At 38.9% G+C, this 18349-nt stretch overlaps 1 protein-coding gene across 1 annotated transcript in view; it reads left to right on the top strand.

The window, feature by feature from the left end:
- The window catches only part of cacna1ab (calcium channel, voltage-dependent, P/Q type, alpha 1A subunit, b), a gene marked incomplete at both ends in the record, with an annotated part of 173777 nt that overhangs the window by 80221 nt on the left and 75207 nt on the right, over positions 1–18349 (top strand). The window contains 15 exons of the mRNA XM_083906330.1: positions 918–1021; positions 1739–1854; positions 2046–2090; positions 3060–3152; positions 4060–4257; positions 4382–4494; positions 4956–5068; positions 6502–6633; positions 6739–6811; positions 7968–8088; positions 8263–8330; positions 8557–8663; positions 12334–12487; positions 13700–14316; positions 15463–15770. Of these exons, the coding sequence (XP_083762456.1) occupies positions 918–1021; positions 1739–1854; positions 2046–2090; positions 3060–3152; positions 4060–4257; positions 4382–4494; positions 4956–5068; positions 6502–6633; positions 6739–6811; positions 7968–8088; positions 8263–8330; positions 8557–8663; positions 12334–12487; positions 13700–14316; positions 15463–15770 (2362 nt within the window). The remainder of the gene's footprint in view (positions 1–917; positions 1022–1738; positions 1855–2045; positions 2091–3059; positions 3153–4059; positions 4258–4381; positions 4495–4955; positions 5069–6501; positions 6634–6738; positions 6812–7967; positions 8089–8262; positions 8331–8556; positions 8664–12333; positions 12488–13699; positions 14317–15462; positions 15771–18349) is intronic.

Here is an 18349-nt window from a genome sequence, read left to right as displayed (position 1 = left end):
CAAACACTCCCTCTGTCAGGTATGATAGCTTTGCTTGACAGAGCCTGTTCTAAAATGAAGGATGATGAACTAATAATGAGACACAATTTCTGTTCATGAACATCAAACAAATCAACAACAACCTCAAAAGGTTGTGTAGTGCAGCTTTAAATCTTCATAGTTTCATCTTTTGAAAGTTTGTTTGTCTTTACCTCTTATTCTGCTTTTCTTAATCTCTTGATTTAACTTATATTCTTTGTTATGGATTATATCTTTTCAACTTTGTCACATTGAAAAGTTATTTTCCAATGGCTCAGATGAAAAAAAAATCCAACCGAAAGTGTCATGGCAGTTGTAATCTGTAATGTAGCATTAATGCCTTCTTCTCTTTGTGTCTTTTTTTCTTTGCTTCTTCTGCCACAGACTCTATCATTTATTGCTAGGGGATAAAATATATATATATATTTTTTTTTAATTATAATTTCTTAATGGCCAAATGAGGTTATTTAAATTAAAATGTTCAAAACACAGGATATAAGAACGCACCATGGAGAGCACTAGCAATGGTCATGGTAATTACAGTTAAAGGGATACTTTAAAGGGATACTACTGATTTGCATGTGGCTTTGTATGACTGGAATAGCAGTAGAATTTTTAATTAAATGAACTAATAAAAAATTTAATAATAATTAAACTGATCGCCACAGCCTACAGACAGTGCAGTGAGGAGAACCTCACCACTCCGCGTCCAGGCTGCTAATGAAACGCACATGCGCTTAGCCGCCGCTGTTCCCGCCCTGGAGGGTGGGACTTTGATGGAGGCGGAGTTGTTCATGTTCAAATTTTTAAGTGCTGTGAGACATGCATGAAAGGTAAGAATTGCTTTAATTACACTGTAAAAACAAACCATAACATGTGTGTCTGTGTCTCCTCTGCAGAGTAATGATGTGGAGGGCAGTGCCTGGAATTGGATGTACTACATCCCTCTGATAATCATTGGCTCCTTCTTCATGCTCAACCTGGTGCTGGGTGTACTCTCAGGGTATGAAATGTTCTCACATCATTAATTCATTTATTTTATTTTTATAGTTTTATAAGGGCCTCCAAAGTTAATGTGATAATAACACATTAACACAAATTCATTTTAATGCTGCTTATCTTTCAAAGTACAACAAACACAAGCATGTTCTGTGATTATGATTTTCTCCTGTTGATTAAAAAACAGAATCCATAAAAAGACACTCAAACTCAAAAGGGGCTTGACTGTGAAGTTAGTTTCAAGGATCTTCCATACACTTACTCTTTCAAATGCAGTTGGAACTGCTGTCGTCTTTATGAGAGGCCATAATGTCTCTAAATGCATCATTTTGAAAGAGGGACTTTTTCCAAAAAAAAAAAAAAACTCCAGCACATGAGATATAGTGTTAGTAATGTGGGGTCCACAGCTGGTTGAGCTTCAACCAGCAACTACAAGATGCATTCAAGGGACCTTGTAATTTCCACCACTTCTGCAAACACAAATGCAGTTCACTAACCTTGATGCTTGATGCTCCTGGAACCTAGGTGATTATATGTTTGTATAGAAGTGAAGTATAGAAATACACATTTTTGTAAATAAAGTACACAACAAAATCTTTTTAAGATACATTTAGAACAAACACATCAATACACTGATTCTTCATATATAATAGATTATAGTCCTGTGGGTGCTGTATATTTTGCAGTATGTTAAAATCGAGGTTAAATTACTTCCCCACAGTGAATTTGCCAAAGAGAGAGAACGAGTGGAAAACAGAAGTGAGTTCCTCAAGCTGAGGCGACAGCAGCAGATAGAGAGGGAGCTTAACGGATACCTGGAGTGGATCTGTAAAGCAGGTCAGTACATACACACCCACCCACACCCACCCACACACACACACACACACACACACACACACACACACACACACACACACACACACACACACACACACACACACACACACACACACACACACACACAGAATATGGACATCAACTTTCAGACACGCTATCCCTGACATTATTATTTTCTTTTGATGCTGCAGAGGAGGTGATTCTGGCTGAGGACGATGCTACAGGGAACTTTGATGGTAACTCACATTCTTCATTTTTCATTAGGTTTTAATGTGGTAACAATAAAGTTACATAAAGGTATTTTTCAGTTGCTAATGAGCATTTCAAAACACTTCACACAGCCTGCTGAGTTTTGCTTTTAGTTTGTTTGAAAAATGTGCTGCAAAAGTATAGTGCTTTGCTGATGATGGTCTTTGACAGAGAAAAGAGCTGATAAACTGTGGTCACTGAATGTGTGAAAACAATAAAAAGTGATTTACAATTTGCTTCACATAGGCTTTTGTTTTGATGACTGTGTAAAGAGTTTTGAAAATATTACTTCAGTTTTCACATACACCTGTTAAGGGTAAAAAAAAGTACAATACCAAAAAATATATGGCAACACCTGTATAGCATAACTGAAAAACCCAGATCCTAAAAGTAAATAAATAATAGTTATTTAAAACTTTGGTAGTTTGACCGTTGACTTTTTCTTCCTTTACAGGTACCATGTTTAGCAACATTTATTGGTAAAGTTTCATGTTGCAGCTGAATTTGCCTCACTCTTCCAAGTTGAACATATGAATTCTTCAGTTAGCATCAAAAATATTGCAGTCTTGTATAAAGTACTTGAAAGCGATACTTGAGCAAAAGTACAAGTATCTTACCAGAAAATTGCCTTTCGTAGAATTTAAAGTCCCCTTTTAGAATATTACTTGAGTAAAAGTACCTGATATTTACTGTACTTAATTATCAAAAGTAATTTTCTGATATAAAATGTACTTAAATATTAGAAGCAAAAGTATTGGTTGGCCGCTTAACTGACAGTTGAGAGCTGAGCCAACTAATAGCTGAAACCCGGCGTCCGGAGTGTATAACAGAAAGCCGGAGACACGAGATCAGAATATATATATTTATACATTATACACACAATAATAAGAGTAGAAAGCATCAATAACAATACAGTGACAGAAACGATAATTCTGTTGTTGTTTTTCTCACAATAGGTACAAGGCGAAGGCCAACCATCAAAACCAAAAACAACAAGACAGAGCTGCTGAACCCTGAGGAGGGCGAGGATAACATGGGAGATGCAGTAGGTAAGAAAAACAATGGAGAAACATGTTTTGGCAAACACACTTTATTACGCATTATTAACGGCGTTAATGCAAAACCATTTTAAAGGCATCAATTTTTAATCGCGAGATTAAGGTTATTTTTGGCCGAGCAAACTGTAGTATTTTCACATGCTGTTGCAACAACTAGTAACATTAGAACAACTACAACACCACACCAGATATAGCTAGACCGGGAACAAAACAACAGGCCTGCTTGCAAGCCAGCCAAAGAGTAGTAGACTTACGTTACGTTTTGAGTAGATGGCGAGCGCTGTGTTTTTCTCCGTCTCCAAGCGGGCTCTCCGTATCCAACATGTACACTAAAAAAAACTATTACTGGCAATAATCGGGTAACTGGAATAAACCGTTTAAGGTGTATACATGTCTCAAAGAAATCAGATTACTGACAGAAACCTAGGTGTGTTAAACAGGTTTTTCAAATACCGATAACTGCAATAAACCAATAATGATATGAGTTTATTTATAGAAGTTTATAGAATTTACATGAGCACTTGAATAACCAGATAACTACAAAAACCCGATTATAATCGTGGAACTTTGGAACTTGGACATGACATGAGAAGTCAAGAGCTTACAGGTCATAAGTGTATGATCAGGTGTCTTCAAATCAACTGATGAACATGGTTTGTAGTGACTATAAAAGCCGGAATTAATTTAAAAAAAATCCTAGATCCAACCCCTTATCTACATCTGCACCAAAATTGTACAACTTCCTCCTTTGCACATGTCCATACCCAAATCCATCCAAAATTAATCCAGTAATTTTGTCCATTATCTTAACAAACAAGCCAACATAACTTTATTGGTGAAGGTAAGAAAAACACTTTTGGTGTGCAAATAAACTCCATTAACCTTACCTCCCTTCCAGGTTTTGCCCGCTCCAGTATAAAGAGCGGCATGGATGGATCTAATTACAGTAAGAACGAGCGACGGACGCGATTCTTCATCCGCAAGATAGTGAAGACGCAGGCTTTCTACTGGACAGTCCTCTTCCTGGTCGGCCTCAACACCATGTGTGTGGCTGCTGTGCACTACGACCAGCCTGAGCTCCTCTCTGACTTCCTCTGTGAGTGGACACACACACACAATTATTTGAGGTCACAAGGTTCTCCCCTCAATCCCCACCATGTGACTTCCCATTCACCTTTTCCTTCTCACCTTTCCTTTCTCCTTGTTCTTCCTCTCTCCAGTCTATGCAGAGTTTATTTTCCTGGGTTTGTTCATGTCTGAGATGCTGATCAAGATGTATGGTCTGGGCATCCAGCCCTACTTTCACTCCTCATTCAACTGCTTTGACTGTGTGGTGAGTGCACACACGCACACACACACGCACAAGTGTAAAAAACTGCTCTTGACATCAGGTTTTGATGACAAATCCACAGTTGTCACAGTTAAAGAATAGATTTTACTCTTGTTGCCCTGTGACAATGATGCAGAACAGAGACCAAAATCAGCATTATTTTATGTTTGTTTATTAGCTTTTAATTAAATAAACAATTACATCACACAAGATATATGAAATGATAGTAATTTAGCTTATCAATTTTAGTATTTTAATGTTTAAATTTTACATTGAATAAAAGGATGTATGGTTTAGGTGCTATACAGTATTTAGCTTTTGCTGTGTAGAAATATTAGCATTAATGACTGTGTTTACTGACTGAGACCCTTTATTGTTTAACTTCTGTTTCGTCACTGCTTTTCTTCTACATTTGCTATCATGCTAACATGTAGCCATGCCATGTCTTGTTTGTGTGTCTTAAGGTAATTGTGGGCAGCATATTCGAGGTAGTGTGGGCCACTATCAAACCAGGCACATCGTTTGGTATCAGTGTGTTGCGGGCCCTGCGACTGCTGCGCATCTTCAAAGTCACCAAGTAAAGTATTTCATCCATTCAAAACTGATGACTGTGACCATGAAATTGAAGCCAGGGAACAGTGATGGCCTCTGCTTACCAGAAGTGATGATCATTCTTGTTTGGGTTCTAAATGTGAAAGACACGCTTATCTGAAATGCTTGTTTAACCTGTTGTAGAAATGGCAGTGTAACACTTGTCATAAAGCTGTATTTATTTTTAAGCAGTAGTGTGTAACTATTTTCAAACGTAAACTAATGTTTGTTGCATTCAAACATTGTCAAATGACTACTTAATTGACCATGTCAGTACAATAGCTTTTGTAGTTTTGTTTCTGTGTCTGTGGAGACACAGGGTGATGCATTTTCTGTCACTACTGATGTAGGGAGGGCATAACAGCTGCACTCGTAAAGTGAAACGGCAGCAAACTTTAGGTGAAGGAATCACCTCCAGTTCTCTGAAATACCTTTGAGTTGAAATGAATGTTGAAAGAACTTTAGGTGAAGGAATTAACCACAGGTCTTTGAAACATGAGTGAGCTAATGAGATACTGAAATGAATGTTGAAAGAGAACAGTTGATAAATGACACACCCATGGTGTGGTGTAAGTCTAGACTATAGCAACACTAGTGGTGTTTTGGTGACAGAAGTTACACATTGGAGCTTTAAAGAAGTAATACACTAGTAATATATTCAGTTTCTACCAATAAACCTCTCTAAATGTGGGTGAACTGGACTTTTAAAACTTGTGTATTTAACATATTCTAGACTTCTGCACCTCCGTTAGCTTCTGTGACAGGATACTCTGACCAATCACAGAGCAGGTCAGAGAGCGAGAGTTGTACGAGGATTTAATGATCTGTGAAGAGAAGGGGGCAGCGTATACAGTATACATAGCTCTGTTGTTTTTTTCTGTCAAATTCTGTGATCATTGGCATTTGGAATGAAGTGATGCGACTTAAAGCTGCTCTTATATTTTAGCGAGCTGTCAATGAGTTTAACTCATGCCTGAGTATGTAATTCTCAAGCATGAGTTAAACTCAAACACAGGATTTACCAGTCACATTAATTAAGGTTCCACTCCAGTATTAACAGAGCTGTGTTCTTGTTCAAGTGTAAGGGGAGATCACGCTAAATACACCTGTAGAGGATGGTGTTTTGTTTCCCGAAAATTATCCTCTATTGACGTTATAGCATTCCTAAAACAAATCTAATGGTGGCTTTCTGCACAGTACTGTAAATGTATATATATACATACATATATATATATATATATGTATATATATATGTATATATATATATATATATACAAAATAATTCCCTTGTCAATTCCCCAGCCTGAAATATGTTTCTCTCCTGTCGATTGAATCCTTTTTGTTCCACTTTTCCTTCCTCCATTCCTACCATCCTTCTGTTTTTATCCAACTTCTCACCCTCACCCCCACCCTCCTCAGGTACTGGGCTCCTCTTCGAAACCTGGTTGTTTCTCTGCTAAACTCCATGAAGTCCATCGTCAGTTTGCTCTTCCTGCTTTTCCTCTTCATTGTGGTCTTTGCCTTGTTGGGGATGCAGCTGTTTGGAGGACAGTCAGTATCAGCTTCAGATCAATTCTCTGCTATATACGTAGGTGTTCATCTTTTTATGTGTCTTTACCCATGATACCCACTTTTTTTGTCTTTGCTTCGTCTCAGGTTCAACTTTGAAAATGGAACACCGCCCACTAACTTTGATACATTTGCTGCAGCAATCATGACAGTGTTTCAGGTGAGGTGTTCAGGGTACAATCAAATATCCATATTGTTCATATGGATTTACTTGTTGATGATTCTAGCTATTTCATTCTATGAAATCCTATTTTCCACATGAGTTTATGAGAATTTGAGTTATATATCAATGCAGTTTTCACTGTAGCAAAAACATTATTCTTTTCTTAATGCCGTGACAATAAACACACTCATTTGGATTTATTGTCATGGCTGAAACACTCTGAGAGGGAAATTCTTTGTTTGAATTCCTTTTGTTGTCATGTCATCAGTTTGTCGGACTAGTTTTAATTTGAGTGACATGGCTTTTGTTAACAGTTTTATGTGTCGCTCTATTGTCTGTCAGTGACTCACACGTCATCTGTGTGTGTCCAGTTTCTGTAATTGTGTTAAATCGCTCAAGTCCGTCCATGTGTATCGCTAATTATTAACATTTTAGAAAATAGTTTGTTGGCAATACGCGGTAGGTGGCACTTTTTTTTTGGCACTGGTTCCTTTTGTTCCTTTTTTAGGAGAACGTATGAAACTAAATAATAATAATAATAATAATGATAATAATAATAAAAATAGTAGTAGAGTAAAACATGTTATATTATTTCAGACTAATTTCAGGCTAATAATTTAACTGACTAATGGTTACTATTGACTCATGTTTGCATCATTTCACTGACAACGTGCATTTCTGCTAGGATAATACCTGAGACGGAGGATCACATTTTGTCCAAATGTGATGCACTTTGCATTAAATGTTTGATAAGGTTCATATTACCTTGAATAGCAAAAGTCTTGTTTATCAGCATCACAGTGAAATATAAACAGACTTTCTAACATTAAACCTGGACCTGCACTGATCCACACACGTTATTTCAAAATGCATTTTCGTTTTTTGCATTTGTCTAAAAAACATGAAGGGTAATACTTTTAGGGCAAATGTTATATGTAGGTAAATACATTTCTAAATGAGTCAATCTTTTTCAGTTTGATTCTGCACTGATGATGTTGGTTTACACAATTAACTTAATCTGATGAAAAAGGCAGATCCGTGTATTGCTGTTTTTTTTCCAGAGAAACTTTAGTAAACTCCCTGTATATTTCAGATTAAAATTGTAATAACATCTTCCGTATGACTTCATATTTTATTCTTCCACTTTCTGTAGATCCTGACAGGAGAGGACTGGAATATGGTGATGTACAATGGCATTAAGTCCCAGGGTGGAGTGAATGACAAAGGGATGGTGTTCTCTATCTTCTTCATCGTCCTCACACTCTTTGGGAACTGTATCCTGCCTCGCACACTTGTGTTTTCCTCACCTACAATATTTTATCATCAGTCTGCAAATAACAACAGTTTTAAGTGACGTAAGATGTCTTTGTTCTCTATTAGTTTCCCAAATCTGCAGTGTTTTCATCATGTTCCTCCTCTGGCCGTCATTTCCTTAACTTCTCCCTCAGACACTCTGCTAAATGTGTTCTTGGCCATCGCTGTTGACAATCTGGCCAACGCACAGGAGCTTACAAAGGTAAATCAAGATCATACCACTGGAAGCACAGTTTAGTTTTTGTCTTATTTTAAGACAAAATAGATCACTGATTGGTTGATCTTGAAACAAAGAATAACCTGTAATTGGAGAAGCCATGTTTATCTGTGAAATGTTTAAATACCAGGAAGTTAGATCACCATTATATTTTTGGAAATATGATAAACCACGATGACAGGAATGGGATGATCCTCTTAATGTCCAATAGGATGAGGAGGAACAAGAGGAGGCAGCTAATCAGAAGACAGCACTGCAGAAGGCCAAGGAGGTGGCGGAAGTCAGCCCACTGTCAGCAGCCAACCTGACCATAGCTGCGTGAGTACACACACACACCGGGCTCGTTACAGCAGCGGCGCGGTACCTTGGGAGCCAGCGGTATTCACTGAATATCGCACGATAATCTTGAACGGACTCGAGTTCGCGAGATCCCGCGATAGACTGTGTGTATAAAGGAAACAACAACACAGCTTCTTTCATTCTCCGACATGGAAGAACTGTTGATCTGGTGTCATGAATGATTTTCTCCACATCAACAATCAGTCTCTTGTCGTACATTATGACTCTCTGAGACGCTCTGATTAATTGACTGTTGACCTGCTAATTGTATATGACCTGCCTATTGTGGTTTATTTTGAAAGGGGGGCGGAAATGTTTTACTTTGAGTCTGTGTCGCACTTCCTGTCTGGTGCGATCTGCTCTGTTGAAATTTACGCGGTTCAGCAGCGGCAACGGCAAAAATAGCTACCTATCGATAGTGATGTGGCGCGGCGAGCTGCTTCTGGGACGCTTCAGTGGAAATGCTCTCATTGATTAGAATGGAAGCGATTTGCAACGGCGACCGCGCCGCTGACGTGCCGCGGCTGTAACGCGTCCAGTTGAAATCCAGGGTCAGGCCAAACTATCCTAGAATTCAGTTACACTTACAAATGGGCAACAAGACAGACCTCAAACTAGTATTAAACACGTCACCTGAAATGTTCCTGAAATAACTGTGAAATATAGAACTTTACATATTACCATCTTACATAAGCATGACAAAATTCATCCTGATCTGTTAAGATGTCAGATGGTGTCTGATCCTGCATACACATATCACATTTTGTTCAAATAAAAATTACATTTGACAGATGTGTGATTTTTTTTTTATAGTTTTGCCCATGATAAGAAATTTGATTAAAAAAAATTATGAAAAAAAACAAAACACTTTTCACATAAGTTTGTCACCATAGACCAGATACAGTAAGGACGATCAATAAATAGGAAAATACAAGTCATTTCTTTTAAAGAAGAAACCAACTCAATGATGACACAGAATTTAATATTAACGGATTTGATACAGAAGGAGCAGAAAACATTAAATATTATTTGTTTGGGGGGAAGCCCCATAAAATGATATATATTATTTCATCATGATATCGCAATTGAAATATTGATGAGGATGAATTTCATCATAAAAGAATTTCAAAGTTAAAGTGCTTGTTTTGTATGATGTACCCTTCACAATATAAACACATTTGTGATGCAAAATAAATCTATGGATATCAAAAACAGAGAATTAAATAGAAAATTAAGTGAATAATAACATGTCAAACAAGCTGATATGTAATTTATTGTTGAATTATAAGCAATAGTTACAACTGGATGTCTTACTGTTACTATTAAAAAAAATATATATATATATATATATATATATATATATATATATATGCTCTATTATCACCTTGCTGGCAGCTGTATTTATGAGGGCCACCTCTGATCTAGTAGCCTCTACTTTAATAGGAAAGAGATGAGCAGCCAAAATGTTCTCACTCTCAAAGTCACTGAAGTGGCAGCACACTCAACCACTCTCTCTTTGTAACTCACACAGAAAGCTCAAAATCTGTCTTGAATGACAGGCATACATGTACATGTGTGACACACACAAAAACGCACAAAGCACACCACCGCAAACTGCCCGTCGTCATCCTCATCCTCTCTGATGAAGTGATGAAGCAATTGTTCTGAGAGTGAAAGGCTCAGGACTTTGTGAAGTGAGCAAGAGGAAAGACCGTCTGTGAGAACTCTTGCTCCTGGCAGCAGGAACGATGACAATGGGACATCAAAAATTATGATTAAAAATGGAATAAATAAATAGAAATAGAGTCACCAGACTCGAAGCAGAGTCAATGTGATGAGAAAATGGTGCTTCTGTGCTCAAGTGAAGCTTGTTATGTACCATGTCGGTCATTTTCCATAACAGAGCAATGTGTGATTTCTATAGTTAAAAAAGTGTAAATAGTTTTAAGGACTTGTTTATATTATGCATAGCTACAATTTTTGAATAAATAATTAATCGGAATTCATTTTGACTGAAATGTGATTGTGATATGATTTGTGATATCAGATGGAATTCTTTGAAAATTGTGAGCAAACTTAAGTTGATGGAGGGTTTAGTTGCCGTTTAAACTTCCTGCTTCAAGATGACTTTAAAGGTGAAGTAAGTAGTTTATAGGGACATCTAGAGGAGAAATTTACAACAAAGAACTGCCCCTCTGCTCACCCCCTCCCTTCCCTGAGCGCTACGGTATCCTCAGCCGGTCAAATGTCGTCCTCGTCGTCTCTCTCCGTGGTGCGGGCGTACAGTCAGGTACTGGTGTTCCTTTATCCACTGTAAAATACGTGTGGTCCTCCATTCTAAACGCGTAAAAAGATCCGCTCTCAGCCTCTTCTCGGCGCTTGTTTTGTTCTCTCTGGTTTGTCTATACAGGCTCCCGTAGAAACATGGCGTCGTAGCAATGCAACAGCGGCCCGCGACCATGTTATTTTACATGACTTTTTGAAACACTACGAAAATGAAACAAAAAATATTATACACCGACGAGACAATGCAGGAGCACATAATATGAATACAAAAGTGGAGTTTGGGTCAAAGAAACCCATAAATACTACACAGTGTCCCTTTAAGTAGCAATTTCAAGTTAAGGTAATATTGATTTAAATGTATAGCTGTTAAGTAGATTCTAATTAGATTACGTGACAGCAATAGGAAGTGATTGGAAGTGAAGTGTGTTTGCTTTGCAAGATGCAGCAGAGGATTATCACATGAACAGAGGAGACAACAAGGCAATAATAATGGCTACTTAAAAAAAAGTTTAATCAGCCATGATAACGTATGAGAGAGCAGGAGAGAGAAGGCATTAGTGACCCTGGGCTCTGTTTTGCTTCCCTGTCCAGTAGAAAATATCCACGCTGGCATCTGTCAACTTACTTTCTATTTAAAACTGTCTATAATTTGACGCATCTCCACTGAGACCTTCATTTTTTTCTCCTATGTTTTTTGAGGGGGTTACTGAGACTTCTTACATTGGAAGGGGTGTGGTCTTAATATAATAAATGTTGTATATAATTAATGTCCTACATACTGTGAAGGATATGATTTTGGCTTCTCCCTCTCAAGGGGCCTCCACAGTGGATGTTTGATGTGGTAGAGATGTTTAAGCTAAATGCCTTTCCAAGCCTAATTTTTTCTGCTTGACCACGGGCTGCAGTATAGATTACACACATTATTTGTCTCATACAATACATTGATTTGGCACCTGTTTTCAAAAACAAAGACAATTTAAATTGAAAAGAGCAATATCCTCTCCTCACAAACACTGCATGAATTATATTAAAAAAGTTGAATTCATATTCAGAGAGAAAACGCTGCATGTTTTCTGTCCTGCTGGTTTGAAGCTCCTTCTATTGCTTCTCCAGTTAATGCTTTCTATATTCACACATTCTTTCCAATATTACTTGGTTTGAAAATGCATTATTTCTCAACTTTTTCTGACTCACACTCATTGATCGTCCACTCTGCTGCCATCTTCCTTACCATATCCCTCCTTTTCAACATCCCTCCATCTCTTCTTTTTTTTCCTGTCCTTCCTGTCTACTTGATACTTGATTCCCCATTTGAACCTGCATCTCCTCCTCCCTATCACACCCCCTCCAACCTCGTCCACAGTAAGGAGCAACAGAAGAACCACGCCAAGGGTAACAAGTCGGTGTGGGAGCAGAGGACAAGCGAGATCCGCAGACAGAACCTGATGACGAGCCGCGAGGCGCTCTACAATGAGCTGGAGCAGGAAGACTGGAAGGTGGGAGGAGAGGGAGAGGAGGTAAGGAGCAAGCTATGGCAAAACTGAAGCCACTTTATTATGATGTATTTATTTTTTTTATATTTAGACACCTTTATTATCACCCAGTAAGAGAGAGATGGTAAACCTCTGAAAATATTAGATGACAATATTGAAACTATAGAGCCCAATTAATTTCATTTTGGGGACAAAAGAATGGAAAGGAGACAAGAAGATAGAGGAACAGTAAACGGCTGCCTTTTTCTGCTACTTAATTCTGTGTAAAACAAAGAATGAACAAATATTAATAACACCTGGAACCACTGGGGACAAGACAGTTGCCGCTTTAAAAACATTTGTAGGAATCTCAAAACCAGAGCATATAAATTGAACTCTCTGCTTGGCTGTGAACCATAAAGGCTAAACAAGAAAATGTGTCTAAGATTAAGGGCCAATTCCAATTCCTATCTTAACCCTCAATCTTAACCCTCAAGCTCAACCCTTAATCTTAACTGGCCCTCAAAACCAAGTGTTGAGGGTTATTTTGTCACTTAGAAATGGGACACCCCTTAAATGCAGATATGTCTTCAGACTGCAGGGGGCAGAGTAACGAAAGCTGCGTCCAGTCTTTCAACTCCAAAAAAGAAGAAGAACACATTTACGTCGTGATTATTTATTACGATCCGTTTGTCAGTCAAGTTATTAGGTTGTCAGTTAGTTATAAGATGATACTCATACAAATACCACAACCACGGACATATTCAGCTGACAGTTACCACACACCACGGCTTATTGAAGGGTAAACGATAGCAAACGATCGTTTCTCCGCACCGGCCGGCTATTGACAAAGATAAAAAAAAAAAATGTTACGCAACAATGACGTCAGTAATCCATAATATGGGCCTAAACTAAGATAATACAATGGTTTTCATCATTTTTATATCTCTATTAACAAAGTAAATACTTAATTTGTATCGCACTCGCTTCGCTGCTTTCAACGCCATCTTTCTTATGTGAAAACACGCAATGCATTCTGGGTAGCCCTTGCTCCCAAGGGTGGTCTTGGAAAATCTCAATATTGAGGGCGATACAGCCCTTAAACTTGGCCCTCAACTTAATTTTTCTGAGAATCGGAACAGCACTTGCACTAGCGGGAGCGCACATTTTTGAAATTGAGGGTTAAGATTGAGGGTTAAGCAAGGAATTGGAATTCACCCTAACAGCACCCACTGTTACCTTATAACCCTCACTCAGGTATCGTATCCACGGAAGGGATGTGGTGACATGAAGACTCACTTGGACCGGCCACTGGTGGTCAACCCACAGGACAACCGCAACAACAACACCAACAAGACCCAACCTGATGAGCTTCCTCTGGAGCAAGAGTACCAGCAGCGGGACATTGACCACTACCACAGAGCTGCCCACTACTACCACCACCACCACCACCATCACCATCACCATCACCATCAGAAAACTATTGGGCCCGATAGCGCAGTCACAGGCCAGCCAACAGAGACGCATGTGAAGCATGGATTCAGCTGCGCGTCTCTGGGAAACGCAGAGGGCTGCATGATTGGCCAGCAAGGGGAGGAGAGGCGTAGCCACAGGAGCCACCGCAGCTGCAGGAACAGGGAAGGCAGAGAGGCGCGCAGTGCGTCGCCCCACCGCAGTGAGGGGGGAGAGGCAAACACTGAGCACAAGAGGTCCAGGCACTGCAGGACAGCCAGGGAGGGCGTGGAATGTAGCAGGAGACACAGATCGAGGGGGACAGAGGTAGAGGGGGAGAAAGGCGAGGAAGGGGAGGGACGCAAATCGAGACGGCATCGCCACTGCAACCAGGAGAGGAGCAGAGGACATCATAGCAGAAAGTGAGTAAAGGAAAGGTTTTACTTTCTCAATATGTAACACGTAGTCCCAAACATTACATGATCATGGCTTGTGAAAGTAATGTTGCATCCCAGTTCAAATTCTGAAAATCATCTGCAACAACACTGATGAACACACACACGTTCCTCTCTCCATCATGCCCAACCAGAGATACAACATAAAATAAAAATTCAAAACTGCTCTACTTATTTATTTATTTTGACCTCTCTTGGCCCAACAGCGGTACATTAGGACACCAAGGGGCCCTGACCCACATTATGGGAATAACTGCACTAATGACTTTCCGAATGACTAGTATCTACAATCACAGTTGGGATGGGATGATATACAGTATGAGTCTATTTAAAAAAAAATAAAAATAAAATAAAAATAAATAATAATTACTTCAAGTTTATTGTAAATTTCCATTATCAGTATGATGGTTAGTGGGGAAACCGTTCATAATTCCCTTGAGTCAAATACGCTACCTTGTTTACCAAAATACAGTGGTAGTAATTTATTATACAGTGCCACAAGGGGGAGCCTGCATCTCTCCAGTCATTCCAGGACTTCATGATTTATAATGATCTTATTGAAAATGATTGTTTTTCACATCATAATGTATCTGCAATACAAAAAAACAACCAATTTTTTTTACACACATTTCACACTTTAAAGCTTGATCACCATGGAAATGTTTAAATCAGAGTTAAAACGGTGTTGTGATAGAAAATTGCTGCAGTTTTAATTGAATAGGGTCCGTTCTTCCCTGTACACGTTTGAAGGTTTTTTTTCCACACTCCATTGTCCATCTCAAGGAACTTCACTGTTAAATAAAGGTTAAATAATGTATAAGAAAAATTTAAAATATAAAGTAGATTTTTACAACATCACAACAATTGTATATCAAATTTGGTCAGTTTAATCGTGATATGAAATATATCATACTGCAAAATTGACATGCTGGTCTTTCTGTATGGTGCTAAGTATTTTAATTTCTAGTTTGTTCAATAAGCAGGTTTTTTTGTACCATGGAACTTTATTTAATCGTCCATGCCCCTCCTTGTTCCATCCTTATTCCTCTCTCCTTCCCTCATTCCCTCCTCCCTGTCCCTCCCTTGTCTTCCTCTGCCTCCTGTGTTTGTCAGGGAGCACCACAGCACTGTTCCCAGTCTCTCCACCACGCGACCCATACAACAGTACAACGAGGACCTGGACAACTTCCGCAACAACAGCAAGCTGGCTAGTGCCCACAAGCATCAGTACGACCTCCCACCAGATCATCCTGACCACCTGGACCATGTCAACAACCTGCTGAACTGCCGTGATGCTGACACCCACACCCTGCTTCACAGTATGGACAGCCTGATCCTGACCAGCATGGCCAAACCTGACTACACAACCATAGATATGCCCCCTGTCTACCCCTACCCATCCACCAATGCCATCCTGCAAGGTGAGTGTCTACAGGAGTGTAAACAAAGAACCCAGCAGGTTTGAGGATGTGCTGAACACAAAAAAGAGTTAGATCTGCCTTATTTTAGTTAAAGGTATAAAAGTTTACAAAACTTAAGTAGTCTTTCCTACCCTGTGTAGTGTATTTAAAGTGACGCTTCAAGTATTTGAAGTGTGGCTGTATGAAGTGCTGACACAAACTGTGTCTCAATCCAGGATCTGGATCCTCCCAAGTGCACGGTCAACAGAGTCATCTCCTCAGCTGTGCACTCAGGAGGAGACAGAAATCATGCGTAGTGTGAAATGAGACGGTCTAACCCACACACCTCACCTTCTTCTTTGTCTATTAATAAATCCTGGCAGGCTATAACACCAAGAGGTTACACACTGCCCTCTACAGTTCAAAGTCCTGAATCACATTTCTGATGTGTGATATTTTTTACAGTCATATCTAGATTTGTGATCATATTAATTCGTTTTTTTAAATATTTTCTGCAATACTGGAGGAACTTACGTGGATGACACATGCCTCATATGTTATTATTATTATTTGGAGTTTATTTTATTTGTTCATTATTTTTTTACTCCACCAAGCCCATTCTTGTGTTGTTATATAGATTTACACAAACACACACACACACACACACACACACACACACACACACACACACACACACACACACACACACACACACACACACACACACACACACACACACACACACACAAACACAAACACACACAAAGAATGCTTTGCCGCTGGCGCACAGAGACTTCTGGGATAGGATATCAATCACACCTCCAGACCCTAGAATGAGACATAGCTACTGTCAGTGCTGACAGTGCAGTGCACAATTCCCCAGTGTGCAGGGAGACTCAGTCTGACAACATGGCTGCCAGCGGGAACACAATGAAAAACAGATTATAGACACTTAACAAAAGGCTCACCTGACATGCCTTCCTATTTATCTCCCCAGTAGACATTTGGTGAAGGTTTGTAAACTTTGCACCAAAGTCCATGGGAAAAATTTGGTTTTGAGCATAAGGGGAAAGTTCCTGGTCCACTACTGAAGTCGCATAATAACATATTTGAACTTAATGGTAAATGCAGCAATGAAACAACTCCTGTGTGCAGTAATGTGAAACTGATCACTGAACTGATCACTGAACTGAACACAAACTTCAGTCTACATTGGGAAAAGGCTGTCTGTGGCATGATGATGCAACTGTTTTCTCTTTAAAAAGAAAAATAATCCAAAATGGTAACTCGCGCTAAAGAATAGTTTAAAAAGAATTCAATGATGCATTGTGGCATGTGCAGCCATGGACAGAGACATTTTGGTGCCTTTCAGGTTGTCCATCTGTCCATCTGTCCTGTTCCTGTGAAAATGACATTCTTGAGATGTCCACAAGAACAGGACAAATGGAACATGACATCTAAAAATAGCTTGAGGGAATCTTTTCAAATTGGCACAATCGTTCACTTTGACTCAAGGATTTTATTCACACAATATCTCAAGAATACCTTGAGGGATTTTCCTCTATTTTTACAAAAATATTCACTTGAGCTCAAAAAACATTTTCTCTCTTGTGAGCATGACATACCAGGAACACATTCAGGAAAGCCTCTTAAATGTTGTGCAAACATTCACTTGGATGAACTAAACCATTTCACCATGCTACTAAGGTCATCCTGGCTTAGTCCATTGCACAAATGTCAAACCAGGATGAGAAGGCGTGTCTTGGTCAAGCCAGGTGTAATTTATCGTTGGAAAGTGCATGTTCAAGTCACTTTGAAGTAGACTATGAGGTTGATCACAGATTTACTGATGCAAAAATAAAGAAACAGTGAAGTGCAGTGAAAAACAGCTTAAAATGGAAACTTGTGAAGATATTAAACACTTGATGTGTAAAAAATACGATACAGTCACTACAGAGAAAACGTCTGACTGGACTGCAAACCAACTGAATGTAGCCCAATATAAATACATAAAGCGCTGATTTGAGCAAAGGGTTTTATCCTACAAACAAATGTGAAAAAAGTTCACAGTTCGCAGTGTAAAATCTCCGTCATGTTTCCTGGATGACGTTTGATGTGGATCCGTGTTCAGTCACGTCACCAATCACACAGCAGCAAAGTGTAACACAACATGAGTGACTGCGGCTGTAAGAGAATGTGATTAATGAAATTACAGATTAATATTATTATACAGTGACATTTGTGTTATAGTGACTAAATCCACCTTTACAACCGCAGCTGTTTCTAATCATCTCAACATATGCACAAATATATAACAATAAAAACGTTTTACTCAAATACAAACAGCGGAACTACAGAAAGCATGCAACATTACCCTTGCCTGTATTGCCCTGCACAACATCACTACCAAGTGCAAACAGGAAGTGCAACAAGGGACGCAATAGTTGGACACTATTTTTGGAATTGGATTTGTTTTGGATTTCAAAAACCAGTGAAGCCATTGCTATTGCTTTGTTATTCTGTTTTATCATAGCATGCATCACTAGAAAATATTCTAAAAACTAAATAAAATACTGGAAACACATTAATTAGTGACATAA

Source organism: Microchirus variegatus, assembly GCF_963457635.1.
Source record: "Microchirus variegatus genome assembly, chromosome: 19".
Lineage (NCBI taxonomy): Eukaryota > Metazoa > Chordata > Actinopteri > Pleuronectiformes > Soleidae > Microchirus > Microchirus variegatus.
This window is presented reverse-complemented; position numbering and strand designations above follow the sequence as displayed.